The sequence below is a fragment of the Oenanthe melanoleuca genome, chromosome 25, assembly GCF_029582105.1.
Source record: "Oenanthe melanoleuca isolate GR-GAL-2019-014 chromosome 25, OMel1.0, whole genome shotgun sequence".
Lineage (NCBI taxonomy): Eukaryota > Metazoa > Chordata > Aves > Passeriformes > Muscicapidae > Oenanthe > Oenanthe melanoleuca.
The window spans coordinates 4,093,720-4,110,535 of NC_079358.1; the positions used below are offsets into that span (position 1 = coordinate 4,093,720).

Here is a 16,816-nt window from a genome sequence, read left to right on the forward strand (position 1 = left end):
GCCCAGAAATTCCCAGGATGTCGAAAGAATTCCCAAAAATTTGCCCCCTCAAAATTCTCAAAATGCCCAAAGAATTCCCGGAGGTTTGCCCTCAAAATTCCCAAAAATTTGTCCCCTAAAATTCGCCAAGTGCCCAAAGAATTCCCGGAGGTTTGCCCCCAAAATTCCCCAAAAATTTGTCCCTCAAAATTCTCCAAATGCCCAAAGAATTCCCAGAGGTTTGCCCTCAAAATTCCCAAAAATTTGTCCCCCAAAATTCTCCAAGTGCCCAAAGAATTCCCGGAGGTTTGCCCTCAAAATTCCCAAAAATTTGCCCCCCCAAATTCCCCAAGTGCCCAAAGAATTCTCAAAGATTTATCCCCAAAATTCCCAAGGATTTCCCCCCAAAATCACCCAAAGGTTTGCCCAAAAAAAATCCAAAAATGTGCAAAAACTTCCCAAGGATTTGTCCCCCCAAAATATCCCCAAATGTCCCAAAAAAAATTCCCCAAATACCCCAAAAAATTCCCCAAATGCCCAAAGAATTCCCAGGAACTTGCACCTATAATTCCAAAGGATTTGCCCCCAAAAAATCCCAAAATGCCAAAAAAATTCCCAAAAAAATGCCCGAAGAATTCCCAAAGGTTTACCCTTAAAATTTCCAAGGATTTGCCCCTAAAAATCCCCCAAATGCCCAAAGAATTCCCAAAAATTTCCTCAAAAAAAAATTTCCCAAATTCCCAAAGAAACCCACAAGGATTTGCCCCAAAATTCCCAAAAATTTGCCCCAAAAAAATCCCCCAAATGCCCAAAGAATTCCCAAAAATTTCCCCCCAAAATTCCCAAAACACCAAAAAAATTCCCAAAGAACCCCCCAAGGATTTGCTCCCAAAATTCCCAAAACTCCCAAGAATTCCCAAATTTCCCAGGAATTATTCCCAGTTTTCCCCCCTCATTTCATGAATGACTCCAAGGAAAAATTCCAGGGATTCCTCACTAAATCTATTTTTTATTCACATTACAAACAAAGAAGAAAATTCCAAAAATTCCCAAAAAAAACCCAAAAACACCGGGAAAACCTCCGGAATTCCCACCCCCAACATTTTCCATCCAGAAAAAAAAAAAAAAAAAAAAAAAAAAAAAAAAATTCCATCCACGAGGATTTTGGGACCAATTCCCAAATTTTTTTTTTTTTAATTTTTTTTTTCCTGATTTCGGGATCTTCCAGCTGAATAAATACAATAAATTACGGAATTCCGATTTTTCCAACCTCAAACCCTCCCCAAAAAAAAAATTCCAGGATTTTCTCCGACTCCATCCTGGTTTTTTTTTTTCTGGGAAAACTCACATTTTTCCAGAAAAAAACAGAAATTCCATTTTTTAAATTTTTTTTTTTTGCTTTCCATATCTACCCTACTTTCCTACTCTACCCTACCCAAATCTACGGCCGGGAATTCCGGGAAAAAAAAATAAAAATAAAAATTCCCAAATTTTCTTTCACCCCTCCGGCATTTCCTCCTCTCCGTGACTCCGGAGCTGCCGCCGGAATTGGGATCCCATCCCAAAATTCCCGCTGGAATCATGGGATTCATCAAAGGATTTCTGGGATTCGATGGAAAATTTCCCATTTTTTTGGGATTCACTGAAGGATTTTTGGAATTCTCCAGAAGATTTCCCAATTTTTTGGGACTCAACGAATAATTCCCCATTTTTTTGGTACTCAATGGAGGCTTTCCCATTTTTTTGGGATTCATCGATGGATTTTTGGGATTCTACAGAAGATTTCCCATTTTTTTGGGATACAACGGATGATTTCCCAATTTTTTGGGACTCAACGAATAATTCCCCATTTTTTTGGTACTCAGTGGAGGATTTCCCATTTTTTTGTGTCTCAACAACGGATTTCCCATTTTTTTGGGACTCAACGAAGGATTTTTGGGATTCCATGGAAGATTTCCCATTTTTTTGGGATTCAACGGAGCATTTTCCAATTTTTTGTGTCTCAATGACAGATTTCCCATTTTTTTGGGACTCAATGAAGGATTTTTGGGATTCCATGGAAGATTTCCCATTTTTTTGGGATTCAAGGGAGCATTTTCCAATTTTTTGTGTCTCAACAACGGATTTCCCATTTCTTTGGGACTCAATGAAGAATTTTTGGGATTCAGTGGAAGATTTCCCATTTTTTTGGGACTCAACGGAGGATTTTCCAATTTTTTGTGTCTCAATGACAGATTTCCCATTTTTTTGTGTCTCAACAACGGATTTCCCATTTTTTTGGGACTCAACGAAGGATTTTTGGGATCCAATGGAGGATTTCCCATTTTTTTGGGACTCAATGAAGGATTTTTGGGATTCAGTTGCGGATTCCTCATTTTTTTGTGTCTCAATGATGGATTTCCCATTTTTTTGGGACTCAACGAACAATTTTTGGGACTCAACTGCGGATTTCCCATTTTTTTGGGACTCAACGAAGGATTTTTGGGACCCAATGGAGGATTTCCCATTTTTTTGGGACTCAACGAAGGATTTTTGGGATTCAATTGCGGATTCCTCACTTTTTTGTGTCTCAATGACGGATTTCCCATTTTTTTGGGACTCAACGAAGGATTTTTGGGATCCAATGGAGGATTTCCCATTTTTTTGGGACTCAACGAAGGATTTTTGGGATTCAGTTGCGGATTCCTCACTTTTTTGTGTCCCAATGACGGATTTCCCATTTTTTTGGGACTCAACGAAGGATTTTTGGGATTCAGTTGCGGATTCCTCATTTTTTTGTGTCTCAATGAAGGATTTTTGGGATTCCATGGAAGATTTCCCATTTTTTTGGGACTCAATCGCAGACTTCCCACTTTTTTGGACCTCCCCATGAACCCGCCGGCGCTTGGCCAACGCCGACGGCTCCGGGGAGGATTCCCCGCCGTCTCCGCAGCTTTTCCTCGCGCCGGCTCCGTGCGCCCGCTGGTGCTTCTGGAAGTGGAGCGTGGAGTTGAAGCTCTTGCCGCACTCGCCGCAGACGTGGGGCCGGCCGCCGGCGTGCGTCCGCTGGTGCCGGTAGAGGTGCGACGTCCTGCCGAAACTCTTCCCGCACTCGTGGCACTCGTAGGGCTTCTCCCCGGTGTGGATCCTCTGGTGCCTCTCCCAGTGGGAGCTCCAGGAGAAGCTCTTCCCGCAATCCCCGCACCGGTACGGCTTCTCGCCGCCGTGGAAACTCCGCCGGTGCCGCGCGTACTGCGAGCGGGCGCCGAACCCTTTGCCGCACTCCTCGCACCGGAACGGGCCCTCGCCCAGGTGGATGCGTTGGTGCTTCACCAGCGCCGGCGCGTCGCCGAAACTTTTCCGGCACAGCGAGCACTTGTAAGGCCTGACGCCGGTGTGGGTGCCCTGGTGCCGCTCGAAGTGGAGGATGCTGCCGAAACTGCGCCCGCAGTAGGTGCAGATGTAGGAGCGGCCGCCGGCGTGGCCGCGCTGGTGCCGGTAAAGGTGCGAACTCCTGGAGAAGCTCTTCCCGCACTCCGGGCACTCGTAGGGTTTCTCTCCGGTGTGAATCCGTTGGTGCCTCAACCAATGGGAGCTCCACGAGAAGCTCTTCCCGCAGTCGCCGCAGCGGAACGGCAAATCCCCGGTGTGAAGCCGCCGGTGCGTGGCCAACTCTTTGTTCCGCCGAAAACTCTTCCCGCACTCCTGGCACTGATAGGGGAGACCCCGCGGCGCCGGATCCGGCGCCGATCCGTGGCCGCGTTGGTGCCGGTAAAGATTGGAAGAGACGTTGAAGCTTTTTCCGCAATGGGAACACCGGAAAGGTTTTTCCCCGGTGTGCGTCCGGCGGTGTTTGGAAAAATGGGAGCTGCAGCTGAAGCTCTTCCCGCACTCGGAGCACTCGTAGCTTTTCTGGAGAACGATGATGCTCTTGAAGTTGGAGAAATTCGCCGATTTGGCGCTCCCGGCGGGTTTCTTCCCGTTTTTTCCCGACGTTCCCGGGTCGATCTGCTGGACCACGGTCCAGCGCAGGGTTTCGCGCTCGGGGAATTCGGGATTGGGGAAGGACGGAGGGTCGGGGTCCAGTTCCACGATTTCGGCGGAGTCCGGGAGGGTCGGGTCGGACTCGGGGGTTCCTGGGGGTTGGGAGAGGAGGAAAAATCGGGAATTTCGTGGAGGGAAAAATCGGGAATTTCGTGGAGGAAAAATCGGGAATTTCGTGGGGTTTTCCCATTTTTTGTGGGGTTTTCCATTTTTGTGGGGTTCTCCATTTTTGTGGGAATTTTTCCCAATTTTTGTGGGATTTTCCATTTTTGTGGGAATTTTTCCCAATTTTTGTGGGATTTTCCATTTTTGTGGCATTTTCCATTCTTGTGGGTATTTTTCCCCAATTTTTGTGGGAATTTTTCCCAATTTTTCTGGGACTTTCCATTTTTCTGGGTATTTTTCCCAATTTTTGTGGGATTTTCCATTTTTGTGGGAATTTTTCCCCAATTTTTCGTGGGATTTTCCACTTTTGTGGCATTTTCCATTCTTGTGGGTATTTTTCCCCAGTTTTTGTGGGATTTTCCATTTTTGTGGCATTTTCCATTTTTTGTCAGAATTTTTCCCATTTTTTGTGGGAATTTTTCCCAATTTTTTTGGATTTTTTATTTTTCTGGGTATTTTCCCCATTTTTTGTCGGGTTTTCCATTTTTGTGGCATTTTCCATTTTTTGTCAGAATTTTTCCCATTTTTTGTGGGAATTTTTCCCAATTTTTTTGGGATTTTCTATTTTTCTGGGTATTTTCCCCATTTTTTGTGGGATTTTCCATTTTTCTGGGATTTTCCATTTTTGTGGGAATTTTTCCCAATTTTTCTGGGACTTTCCATTTTTCTGGGTATTTTTCCCAATTTTTGTGGGATTTTCCATTTTTGTGTGATTTTTCCCCAATTTTTTGTGGGATTTTCCATTTTTTTGTGGCATTTTCCATTTTTGTGTGATTTTTTCCCAATTTTTGTGGCATTTTCCATTCTTGTGGGTATTTTCCCCAATTTTTGTGGGATTTTCCATTTCTGTGGGAATTTTTTCCCAATTTTTGTGGCATTTTCCATTTCTGTGGGTATTTTTCCCCAATTTTTGTGGGATTTCTTTTCCCCCATTTTTCTGGAGTTTTTTTCTTCATTTTTATGGGTTTTCCCCCCATTTTTTGTGTATTTTTCCCCCATTTTTTATGGATTTTTCCCTCCATTTTTATGGACTTTTTTCCCCATTTTTTGTCTATTTTCCTCCCATTTTTTGTGTATTTTCCCCCCATTTTTGTGGATTTTCCATAGTTTTTTGGTGGAATTTCCTCAATTTTTTGTGGGTTTTGCCCCCATATTTTTTGTGGATTTTCCCCATTTTTTCTGGATTTCCTCCCTAATTTTGTGTGAATTTCCCCCCATTTTTGGTGGAATTTCCCCTCCATTTTTGATGCATTTTCTCAATTTTTTATGGATTCCTCCCCTATTTTTTGATGAATTTCCTCCATTTTTTGCAGAATTTTTTTCACTTTTTTTTGTGGATTTCCCCCCACTTTTTGGGTATTTTCCCACCCATTTTTTGTTGTTTTCTCCCTGTTTTTATTTTATAAATTTTCCCCATTTTTTCTGGATTTTCCCAACTCATTTTGCGTGAATTTCCCCCCATTTTTTGTGGATTCTTTTCCCCATTTTTTTGTGGAATTTTCTCCATATTTTGTGGACGTTTTCTCCCCATTTTTGGTGGAATTTTCTCCATTTTTTTGGGCTTTTTCCCCATTTTTTGTGGATTTCTCCCTCCCATTTTTTGTGTATTTTTCTCCAATTTTTTTTTTTTATTTTTCCCCCATATTTTGTGGAATTTTCCCCATTTTTTGCAGATTTTCCCCCAATTTTTTGTGCATTTTCCCCCCCATTTTTGTCAGATTTTTTCCACATTTTAGTGGCTTTTTTCCCCATTTTTAATGGAATTTTTTCACTCACTTTTTTTGGCATTTGCCCCATTTTTTGTGGATTTTTTCCCCCTATTTTTTGTGTATTTTTCTCCCCATTTTTGTGGGATTATTTTCCCATTTTCCTGGCTTTTTCCCCCATTTTAAATGGAATTTTTCCCCCCACTTTTTGTGAATTTTTGTGGCATTTTCCCCATTTTTTTGGTGGATTTTTCCCCCCCTTTTTCATAGAATTTCCCCATTTTTTAAATGTATTTCCCCCCTAATTTTTAATGTATTTTTCTCCATTTTTTGTGGGGTTTTTCCTCATTTTTTATGGAATTTTCTCAATTTTTTGTTGATTTTTCCCCCATTTGTTGTGGATTTCCCCCCATTTTTATGGAATTCTTTCCTCAATTTTCATGGAATTGCCCCCATATTTTTGAATTATTTTTCCCATTTTTTTGTGTATTTTTTTCCCATTTTTTGTGAATTATTTTTCCCATTTTTTGTGAATTATTTTTCCCATTTTTTGTGTATTTTTTTCCCATTTTTTTGTGAATTATTTTTCTCATTTTTTATGGATTTCCACTCATTTTTTTTCCCCAATTTTCCCCTAAATCCTCATCCCAATAAAACCCAATCCCACTAAAATCCCAAAATTGGATTTTCCCAATTTCCCCCCTCAATCTCACGGGAACGGAAAAATTCCCATTTTAATTTTTGGGATTTTTGGGATCGGGAACGAGGGGAAATTTGGGATTGAATGGAAAAAAAAAAATTTGGATTCCCATGGGTTTTCAAGGGAATTTCAATCAGGATGGAGGGCACGGATTTATGGGATTTTTAGGATTTATGGGATTTATTTATGGGATTTATTTATGAGATTTATTTATGGGATTTATTTACGGGATTTATTTTTGGGATTGATTTATGAGATTGATTTATGGGATTTACTGGATTTTTTAATGGGATTGATTTATGGGATTTATTTGGTTTATTTTTGGGATTTATTTTTGGGATTCTGGGATTTATTTATATGATTGAATTATGGGATTTATTTTTGGGATTCATTTATGGGATTTTTGGGATTGATTTATGGGATTGATTTATGGGATTTTTTAATGGGATTGATTTATGGGATTGATTTATGGGATTTATTTATGGGATTGATTTTTGGGATTTATTTTTGGGATTGATTTATGGGATTGATTTATAGGATTTATTTTTGGGATTTATTTATGGGATTTATTTATAGGATTGAATTATGGGATTGATTTATGGGATTTATTTATGGGATTGATTTATGGGATTTTTGGGATTAATTTCGGAATTTATTTATAGGATTAAATTATGGGATTTATTTTTGGGATTCATTTATGGGATTTTTGGGATTGATTTATGGGATTTTTTAATGGGATTGATTTATGGGATTTATTTATGGGATTGATTTTTGGGATTTATTTTTGGGATTGATTTATGGGATTTATTTAATGATTGAATTATGGGATTGATTTATGGGATTTTTGGGATTTATTTTTGGATTTATTTTTGGGATTGATTTATGGGATTTTTAGGATTTATTTTTGGATTTACTTTTGGGATTTATTTTTGGGATTGATTTATGGGATTGATTTATAGGATTTATTTTTGGGATTTATTTATGGGATTTATTTATAGGATTGAATTATGGGATTGATTTATGGGATTGATTTATGGGATTTATTTTTGGGATTGATTTATGGGATTTATTTATGGGATTGATTTATGGGATTTTTGGGATTAATTTCGGAATTTATTTATAGGATTAAATTATGGGATTTATTTATGGGATTTTGAGGACTTTGGGGATTTTTGGGATTTTCCCACTTTTCCCAAACTTACCCTGCATCCCGTTGGGATCTTCCTCCTCCTCCTCATCCCCAAAAATCACCTCGGGCTCCTCCTCCTCCTCCTCCCCCCACGGATCCATCACCCGTTCCCGGATCCTGGAAAATCCCAAAAACAATAAAAATCAAAATTCCAACCTCGATCCCAGAAAAATTCCTGGAAATCCCAGCCCCAAAAAATTCCAGGAATTAAAGGATCCCGAATTCCCATTTTTACAGGAATTAAATGATCCAAAATTCCCATTTTTCCATAAACTAATGCACCCCAAATTTCCCATTTTTCCATTAATTAAAACACCCAAAACAATCTCGTTTTCCCTACAAATTAACCCCAAAATTCCCATTTTTTTCTGCAAATTAACCCCAAAAATTCCCATTTTCCCAGTAATTAAAGCACCCCAACATTCCCATGAATTAACCCCAAAAATTCCCATTTTCCCAAGAATTAAAAGACCCCAAATTCCCATTTTTTCCATTAACTGAACACCCCAAAATCCCAAATTTTCCATTAATTAAAGCACCCAAAATTCCCATTAATTAACCCCAAAAATTCGTATTTTTTCCCATAAATTAACCCCAAAAATCCCCATTTTTCCGTTAATTAAAACACCCCCAAATTTCCATTTTCCAATTAATTAAAGCACAACAAAATTGCCATTTTTCCCATTAATTAACCCCAAAAATTTCCCATTTTTTCCATTAAATAACCCCCAAAATTCCCATTTTTCTGTTAATTAAAATACCAAATATTCCCATTTTTCCATCAATTAAAACACCCCAAAATCCCCATTTTTCCAATAATTAAAGCACCCAAAATTCCCATTAATTAACCCCAAGATTCCCCATTTTTCCATTAATTAAACCACCCAAAAATCCCCATTTTTCCATTAATTAAACCACCCAAAATTCCCATTAATTAACACCAAAAATTCCCATTTTCCCAGGAATTAACCCCAAGAATCCCCATTTTTTCCAGGTATAAAAAAACCAAAATTTCCCATTTTTTCCATTAATTAAATCACCCCAAAATCCCCATTTTTCCATTAATTAAACCACCCAAAATTCCCATTAACCAACCCCAAAAATCCCCATTTTCCCCACGAATTAACCCCAAAAATCCCCATTTTTTCCAGGTATAAAAAGACCAAAAATTCCCTTTTTTTCCATTAATTAAAACACACAAAAATTCCCATTTTTCCATAAATTAACCCCAAAAATCCCCATTTTCCCCACGAATTAACCCCAAAAATCCCCATTTCCCCCAAATCCCCCATCCCCTCCCCCCAATCCCCTCCCCTCAAACCCCCCCAAAAATTCCCAAAATCCCCCCAAAATCCCCTCCCCCACCCCGCGGGGGACAAAGCCGGGGCGGCTCCACCTCCCCTCCCCCCTCCCCAATTCCCAAAAAAAAAAACAAACCGGGAATTTCCCCTCCCCCACCCCCACCACCCACCCTTAAATCCGATTTTTTTTTCCCGGTTTTTTTTTTCCCGTTTTCTCCTTTTTTTTCTCCCCCCGGATTTTCTCGATCTCGCGCTCCTTCCCTTCCCCCCCTTTTCTTTTTCCTGTCCCCCCCCTTTTTTTTTTTTTTTTTTTATTTTTTTTTTACCCAAATTCCCGGATTTTTGATTTTTTTTTTTTTTTTTTTTTTTTCCTTTTGCTCCAACCCCTTCCTGTGTGTCCTGGGATCACGGAGCCGACGTGCAACACCCGCCCCTCCCCCGTTTTAATTTCATTTTTTTTTTTTTTCCCCATCCCCCCACCCCAAAAATTCCCATTTTTTTATAATTTTATTATTTTTCCCCCCCCCCCCTCGCTCTTCCAGCTTTTCCTCCGCCATCCAGGTAATTCAAAAACCCGCGATTTTTAACCCAAAAAAAACCCCAAAAAATTCTCACCTGACCGCGCCCTGAGAATAAAAATCCAATTAATTAAAATTAAAAAAAAAAAAAAAAAAAAAGGGGAGGGGGGGGAGGGGGAGGAAATTCCCAGAAATCTTGGATTTTAACCCTTGGAATTCCCGATTTTTTTCCCCCCCCATTCCGGATCCGCTTTTTTTACCCCAAAATCCCCCAAATTCGCGGGTTTTTTGTGGTTTTTATTCTGATTTTTCCCTCTCCTCGTAGCCCGGCTGAGAGACTCCATTTTATCGCGATTTTTTTTCCCGGATTTTTTCCCGTTTTTCCCCATTTTTTCCCCATTTTCCGCCGCGATTTTCAGGATTTTTCTCCCGTTTTTTTCCCCCTGATTTTATCCCTCTTTTATTCCCGATTTTTTTTCCTTTTATTTCATTTTATTCCCGTTTTTCCCCCGTTTTATTTCCCATTTTTCTCCGGTTTTTTCCCCTTTTATTTCCCATTTTCTCCGGTTTTTTTCCTTTTTAATTCCCATTTCCCCCCCCTTTTATTCCCTTTTTTTCTCCATTTTTCCCATTTTTTAAATTTTTAATTTCCTTCTTTCCCCATTTAAAAAAAAAAAATCCCTTTTTTATTTAACCCTTTCATCCCCTGGATTTCTTCTCCATGGAAACCCCAAATCCTTCTTTAAACCCTTCCCAAAATTTGGAAAACCGGGATTAGGGTGGGAATTAAGGTGGGAATTTTTTTTATTTTTTTTATTTTGGGGGGGGGGGGGGGGGTGTGGGAATTCCTGATCCCTAAAAATTCCCTAAAAAATTCCTTTTAAAAATCCCTTTAAAAAATCCCTAAAAAAAATCCTTCCCTAAAATATTCCCTCCAAAAAATTCCCTAAAAAAATTCCTAAAAAAAAAAATCCCTAAAAAAAAAATCCGTAAAAAATCCCTCCCCAACAAAAAATTTCTAAAAAATTCCTTTTAAAAAATAAAAAAAATCCATAAAAAATCCCTCCCCCCCAAAAATTCCCTAAAAAATAAAATTAAAAAAAAATCCCTAAAAAAACTCCCTAAAAAAATCACTTCCCAAAAAATTCCCTAAAAAAATTCTTTAAAAAATCCCTGCCCCAAAAAAATTCCCTAAAAAAATCCCCCCCCAAAAAATTCCATAAAAAAATCCCTCTCCAAAAAATTCCCTAAAAACTTCCCTTAAAAAAATTCCCTTAAAAAAAAAAAATTCCTCCCCCCAAAAAATTCCCTAAAGAAATTCCTTCCCCAAAAATTCCCTAAAAAATTCCTTTAAAAAAATCCCTTTAAAAATCCCTAAAAAAAATCCTTCCCCAAAAAAATTTTCCCTAAAAAAAATTCCATTAAAAAAAATCCCTAAAAAAAAAAAAAAAAAGTCCCTTAAAAATTCGTTTAAAAATCCCTCCCAAAAAATTCCCCAAAAAATTCCTAAAAAAATTCCCTAAAAAAATTTCCCACAAAAAATCCCAAATATGGACAAACCCCAAATTTAAGGAATTTTTTTTCCTCTCAGGATCCCAAAATCTGACCCGGAGCTGTTGGAATTCCAAAGATTTGGGATTTTTTTTGCCCAAAAAAATTCCCAAAAAATTCGGAATTCCTGGAAAAGATGCAGGAGAGCTACGAGAGCGTCATTTCCTTGGGTGAGACCCCAAATTCCTAAATTTTTAACCCCCAAAATTAAATTAATTTATTATAAAATTAATTTGGGTTTTAATTAATTTGGGTTTTATTTAATATGGTTTTAAATGGATTTTATTTGAATTATTTGGGTTTTAAATAAATTTGGTTTTAAATAAATTTGGTTTGAATTATTTGAGTTTTATTTAATTTGCTTTTTAATTAATTTGGGTTTTAATTTATTCGGTTTCTAATGAATTTGATTTTAAATAAATTTGGTTTGAATTATTTGAGTTTTATTTAATTTGTTCTTTACTTAATTGGGTTTTTAATTATTTGAGGTTTTTATTAACTTTGGGTTTGAATGAATTTGGTTTTAAATTAATTTGATTTTTATTTACTTTGGTTTTAATTAATTTGGTTTTTAATTCAATTTGGGTTTTTTCATTAATTGGGTTTTTAATAAATTTGATTTCAATTATTTGGGTTTTAAGTTCCTTTGGTTTTAGATGAATTTGGTTTTTATTTAATTTGGGTTTTTCAATTAATTAGGTTTTTAATAAATTGGGTTTTCAATTAATTGGGTTTTTAATTATCTGAGTTCCAAATTAATTTGGGATTTTTAATTAAAAACGGATCCGGCCCCGATTCCGGCGGATTTTGCCGGATTTCGGGTCCGAGCCGTGTCCGGTTTTTCCCGGCAGCCGAGGAGATCGCCATCAGCTGGCCGCGGATCACGGCGTTCGCCGAATCGCACCGGAGACGGGGCCTGGGCGCCGGTGAGTCAGCGGGGCTTGGCCAAGGCAAAGTTGGGCTCTTCCAGTTGGCCAACGCAAATTAGAATGAGTTTGGATCTTCCAGTTGGCCAACCCAACCTAGAATGGGTTGGACTCTTCCAGTTGGCCATCCTAGAATGGGTTTGGATCTTCCAGTTGGCCAACTCAACCTAGAATGGGTTGGACTCTTCCAGTTGGCCAACGCAAATTAGAATGAGTTTGGACTCTTCCAGTTGGCCAACCCAACCTAGAACGGGTTTGGACTCTTCCAGCTGGCCAACCCAACCTAGAATGGGTTTGGGTTCTTCCAGTTGGCCAACCCAACTGTGAGTGGGTTTGGATCTTCCAGTTGGCCAACTCAACCTAGAATGAGTTTGGATCTTCCAGTTGGCCAACTCAACTGTGAGTGGGTTTGGCTCTTCCAGTTGGCCAATATTGGGTTCTTCCAGTTGGCCAACCCAACCTAGAATGGGTTTGGATCTTCCAGTTGGCCAATATTGGGTTCTTCCAGTTGGCCAACTCAACCTAGAATGGGTTGGGCTCTTCCAGTTGGCCAATCCAACCTAGAATGGGTTTGACTCTTCCAGTTGGCCAACCTAACCTAGAATGGGTTTGGGTTCTTCCAGTTGGCCAACCCAACCTAGAATGGGTTGGGCTCTTCCAGTTGGCCAACACAACCTAGAAAGGGTTGGGCTCTTCCAGTTGGCCAATGCAACTAAGACCTTGGTTGATTAGCCAAACCAAGAGAGTGATTGGACTCTTCCAGTTGGCCAATCCAACTTAGAATGGGTTTGGCTCTTCCAGTTGGCCAAGCCAAACTAGAATCCCCCCAAATTTCCCCCCAAATCACCAAAACCTCCCCAAAATCCTCCCAGGACTTCAAAAAACCCCCAAAACCCCAAAAACCTTCCCAAAATGCCAAAATCCTCCCCCAAAATTTCCCAAAATTCCCCAAAATTCCCCAAAAACCATCCCAGCCCCCTCCTTGTCCCCCTCCAGACGCCGTCCCGGCCTCGCCGAGCGACGACGACGAGGAAGAGCCGCCCCGGGACCCTCTGGAAAAATCCGAAATTTCGGCCGCGCCGCCGACGCCGAACCCCAAATCCCCCCTGAGCCCCGACCACCCCAAACCCGGCGCCGCCGAAACGCCGAGAGCCGAACCCCAACCCCAAAAAAAACCCGGCCTGAAGAAATTCCCGCCGCGGAACCTCCGGTGCCACGACTGCGGCAAAGCCCTGGCGCTGCCGAAACGCCGGCGAGGCGCGGCGGAGCGAGCCCATAAATGCCAGGAGTGCGGGAAGAGCTTCCGGCTGAGCTCGAGTTTGGTGACGCACCGCCGGCGGCATTCCGGTGAGAATCCCTACAAATGCCCCGACTGCGGCAAATCCTTCAGCGTGGGCTCGGCGTTCATCCAGCACCGACGGGTCCACGCCGGCGCGGCGCCGTGCCGGTGCGGCGTCTGCGGGAAGAGTTTCCCGGCGAGTTCGGCGTTGGTGAAGCACCAAAAGCTTCACCTGGAAGAAAAACCTTACAAATGCGGCGACTGCGGCAAAGGGTTCAACTGGAATTCCCACCTGGAGCGGCACCGCCGGATTCACACCGGTGAGAAACCCTACGAGTGCCAGGAATGCGGGAAGAGCTTTTCTTGGAGTTCCCACCTGGATCGGCACCGCCGGACCCACGCGGCGGCGGCGTTGGCGGAACGCGGCGGGCGCTGCGCCGAGTGCGGCCCGGCCTCGCCGGAACGCGCCAAAAACGCCAAAATCCCCAAAACCCGGCGGGAATCGTCGGAAAAACCGCATAAATGTGAGGAATGCGGGAAAAGTTTCGGCGCGGCGGCGGCGCTGGAGCAGCACCGGCGCGGCCACGCTCCCGGCAAACCGTACGAGTGCCGGGAATGCGGGAAAAGCTTTTCCTGGAGTTCCCACCTGGATCGGCACCGGCGGATCCACATGGGGGAAAAACCTTTCCGCTGCGGCAGCTGCGGCAAGAGTTTCTCCCAGAGCTCCCACTTGGAGCGGCACCGGAAAATCCACCGGGAGCCGTGCCGGGAGTGCGGCAAAAACGGGAAAAAAGAGGGGAAAAAAGAGGGGAAAAAAGGCGGGAAAAGCTTCCAAAAATGCTGCCGGATTTTGGAGGATTGCGGTTTGGCGTGGGGGGAGGAGGAGGAGGAGGAGAAGTGCGGGGAGTGCGGCAAAGATTTGGATTTGGGGTCGAGTTTGAAGGATCAAGGGACTCAGACCGGGGAGAAGCCGTTCGCGTGCCCGGAGTGCGGGAAGAGCTTCGGGCAGAACTCGGCGCTGGCCAAGCACCGGCGCATGCACACGGGGGAGAAGCCGTACAAGTGCGCCGAGTGCGGCAAGAGCTTCGGCGTCCGCTCCAACCTCATCAAGCACCAACGGACGCACCTGGGAGAGAAACCCTACAAGTGCCCCGAGTGCGGCAAGGGCTTCATCCAAAAATCCGACCTCACCAAGCACCGCCGGATGCACACCGGAGAGAAACCCTACGAGTGCCGCGAGTGCGGCAAGCGCTTCAGCGTCTCCTCCAACCTCATCAAGCACCAGCGCATCCACCTGGGCGAGAAACCCTTCCAGTGCCAGGAGTGCGGCAAGAGCTTCATCCAGCGCTCCGAGCTCACCATCCACCGCCGCGTGCACACCGGCGAGAAGCCCTACAAGTGCCAGGAGTGCGGCAAGTGCTTCAGCCGCAGCTCCCACCTCAACCGGCACCAGCGCACCCACGCCGGCGACAAGGCCGCTCGCGCCGGCGCCGGCGCCGGCGTCGCCTCCCCGCCCTCCTCGTCCTCGGCGGCGTTGGCGGCGCCCGGAGGTTTGGCTTTCCCGGCGTTCCCGGGTTCCTCGGCGGTGCCGGCGGCGTTGGAGCTGCCCTGGGCGTTGGCGCTGCCGGGCCGGGCGTTCCCGGGTTTTCCGGCGGGGTCGGTGGGTAATTAGGGAGAGCGTTGGTTAATTAGGGTTGGGTTGGTTTGGTAATTAAGTGATGAGAAGCATTCCGTGGTTCCGGTGAGTTCCCGGCATTCCCAGCGCTCCCAGTGCCCAACTGGGATTGGCCAACACCAAAACCCAAATTCGGGTTTGGTCTCCATTGATTCCCATTCAATTTGTTGCCCAGTTAACGAGCTCTAATTAATTAGGGGTGGATTCATTCATTAATTAAGTGGGGAAATGATGAATTCCCATCATTCCATGGATCTGGTGAGTTCCCGGCATTCCCAGCGCTCCCAGTGCCCAACTGGGATTGGCCAAGGCCAAAGACCCAACATTGGCTTGATCCCATTCAATTTGCTGCCCAGTTAACGATCTCTAATTAATTAGGGATGGATTCATTCATTAATTAAGTGGGGAAATGATTAATTCCCATCATTCCATGGTTCCGGTGAGTTCTCGGCATTCCCAGCGCTCCCAGTGCCCAACTGGGATTGGTCGACCCCAAAATCCGACACCGGCGCCGGGAATTCTGTGGAATTTTGGGAATTTTCATTTTTGTCCTTCTCGAATTTTCCATTCGTGTTCGTGGTGAATTTTTTGGGATATTTTTAATAATTTTTTTATGGATTTGTTTTTTGGGGTGGGGAGGGAAAAATTTGGGATTTTCTGGAGTGGAGGAGGGGGTGGAAAAAATTGGGAATGAGGGAGGGAAAAATGAGGAAAAATTAAAAAATGTGAATTTGGAAAAAAGAAGGAAAAAATGGGAAAATATTCCAGAAAAAAATAAAAGTGAAAGTTGGAAATGAATTTTTTTTTTTTAATCCAGGAATGTGAAAAAATTATGGGAAATCTTGGAAAAATTGAAAGAAGTGGAAAATTTATGGAAAATAAAAAGAAAATTACGGGAAAATGTGGGAAAATGGAAAATATGGAAAAATGTGGAAAAAATGGAAAATAAAGGAAATTTATGGAAAATGTGGGAAATGAATGGAAAATGTGGAAAATGGAAAAATGTGGAAAATTATGGAAAAAAAAGGAAATTAATGGAAAAATGTGGGAAAATTATGGAAAAATATGGGAAAATGGAAAATATAGAAAAATGGAAAAAAATGGAAAAATTATGGAAAATAAAGGAAAATTTTGGAAAAATGTGGGAAAATTTATGAGAAAATAAATTTGGAAAATTTGGGGAAAAAAGTGAAAAATAATTGAAAATGTGGAAAAATGGAAAAAATGTGGAAAAATTAATGAAAATAAAGGAAATTTATGGAAAAATGTGGGAAAATTCCAGAAAACAGAAAAGAGAAGGAAAAATGAAGTTGGAATATTGAAAAATTGGGGGGAAAAAAATTCAAATTATCCCAAAATTCTGGGGAAAAAAATTCCTGGATTTCCAAGGTCAAGATGAAACCAAAATTTTGGTTTTTTTCCGGGAAAAATTTTGGAATTTTCTCCACGGCGCTGTTGGAATTTCTTCCCTTTTCCGTGAATTTAAATAAATGTGAAATTCCCAAATTTTCTCTGCTTGTTTTTTTTTTTTTCCTTGGAAAATCGGGTCCAAATCTGGGATTTTGGGGGGTTTTCCCATTTTTAGGTTTTTTTTTTTACCCCAGGATTTTTTTTGGTTTTTTTTTAGGAAATTTTTGGGTTTTTTTCCAGGATTTTTTTGGTTTTTATTTCCAGATATTTTTTATTTTTCCCAGATTTTTTTTTTTGTTTTCCCCAAGTTTTTTATGTTTTTTTTTTCCAGAATTTTTTGGGGCTTCTTCCCTTTTTTTTTTTTAGGTTTTTTTCCCCCCCATTTTGGAGGGTT

General features: G+C 41.8%; 2 protein-coding genes across 3 annotated transcripts; one reads left to right on the top strand and one right to left on the bottom strand.

Annotated features, from left to right (window-relative positions):
* Positions 1 to 968: 968 nt before the first annotated feature.
* LOC130262711 (zinc finger protein 420-like) lies at positions 969 to 9,354 on the bottom strand. The gene is made up of 3 exons (XM_056510090.1): positions 9,234 to 9,354; positions 7,776 to 7,879; positions 969 to 4,094 (listed from the first exon to the last, which is right to left on the bottom strand). The coding sequence occupies exons 2-3, from the start codon at positions 7,861 to 7,863 to the stop codon at positions 1,477 to 1,479; spliced, it is 2,706 nt and encodes a 901-aa protein (XP_056366065.1). The 5' UTR covers positions 7,864 to 7,879; positions 9,234 to 9,354; the 3' UTR covers positions 969 to 1,476.
* Positions 9,355 to 9,439: 85 nt separating this feature from the next.
* LOC130262722 (zinc finger protein 345-like) lies at positions 9,440 to 15,621 on the top strand. Of its 2 annotated transcripts, none has more exons than XM_056510132.1 (4): positions 9,440 to 9,624; positions 11,173 to 11,302; positions 11,984 to 12,058; positions 13,055 to 15,621. In XM_056510132.1, the coding sequence occupies exons 2-4, from the start codon at positions 11,269 to 11,271 to the stop codon at positions 15,007 to 15,009; spliced, it is 2,064 nt and encodes a 687-aa protein (XP_056366107.1). In that variant the 5' UTR covers positions 9,440 to 9,624; positions 11,173 to 11,268; the 3' UTR covers positions 15,010 to 15,621. The 2 variants fall into 2 exon arrangements, with proteins under 2 accessions (XP_056366107.1, XP_056366106.1); XM_056510131.1 differs by lacking the exon at positions 9,440 to 9,624 and adding an exon at positions 9,645 to 10,372.
* The last annotated feature ends 1,195 nt before the right edge of the window (positions 15,622 to 16,816 follow it).

Excerpts from the sequence above, each read along its gene's own strand:
- LOC130262711 (XM_056510090.1), bottom strand. The coding sequence starts at position 7,863 with ATGGATCCGTGGGGGGAGGAGGAGGAGGAGGAGCCCGAGGTGATTTTT. Across the intron at positions 4,095-7,775 it reads AGATCCCAACGGGATGCAGG|GAACCCCCGAGTCCGACCCG; the intron begins GTAAGTTTGGGA and ends CCCAACCCCCAG.
- LOC130262722 (XM_056510132.1), top strand. The coding sequence starts at position 11,269 with ATGCAGGAGAGCTACGAGAGCGTCATTTCCTTGG. Across the intron at positions 11,303-11,983 it reads CGAGAGCGTCATTTCCTTGG|CCGAGGAGATCGCCATCAGC; the intron begins GTGAGACCCCAA and ends TTTTCCCGGCAG. Across the intron at positions 12,059-13,054 it reads GAGACGGGGCCTGGGCGCCG|ACGCCGTCCCGGCCTCGCCG; the intron begins GTGAGTCAGCGG and ends GTCCCCCTCCAG.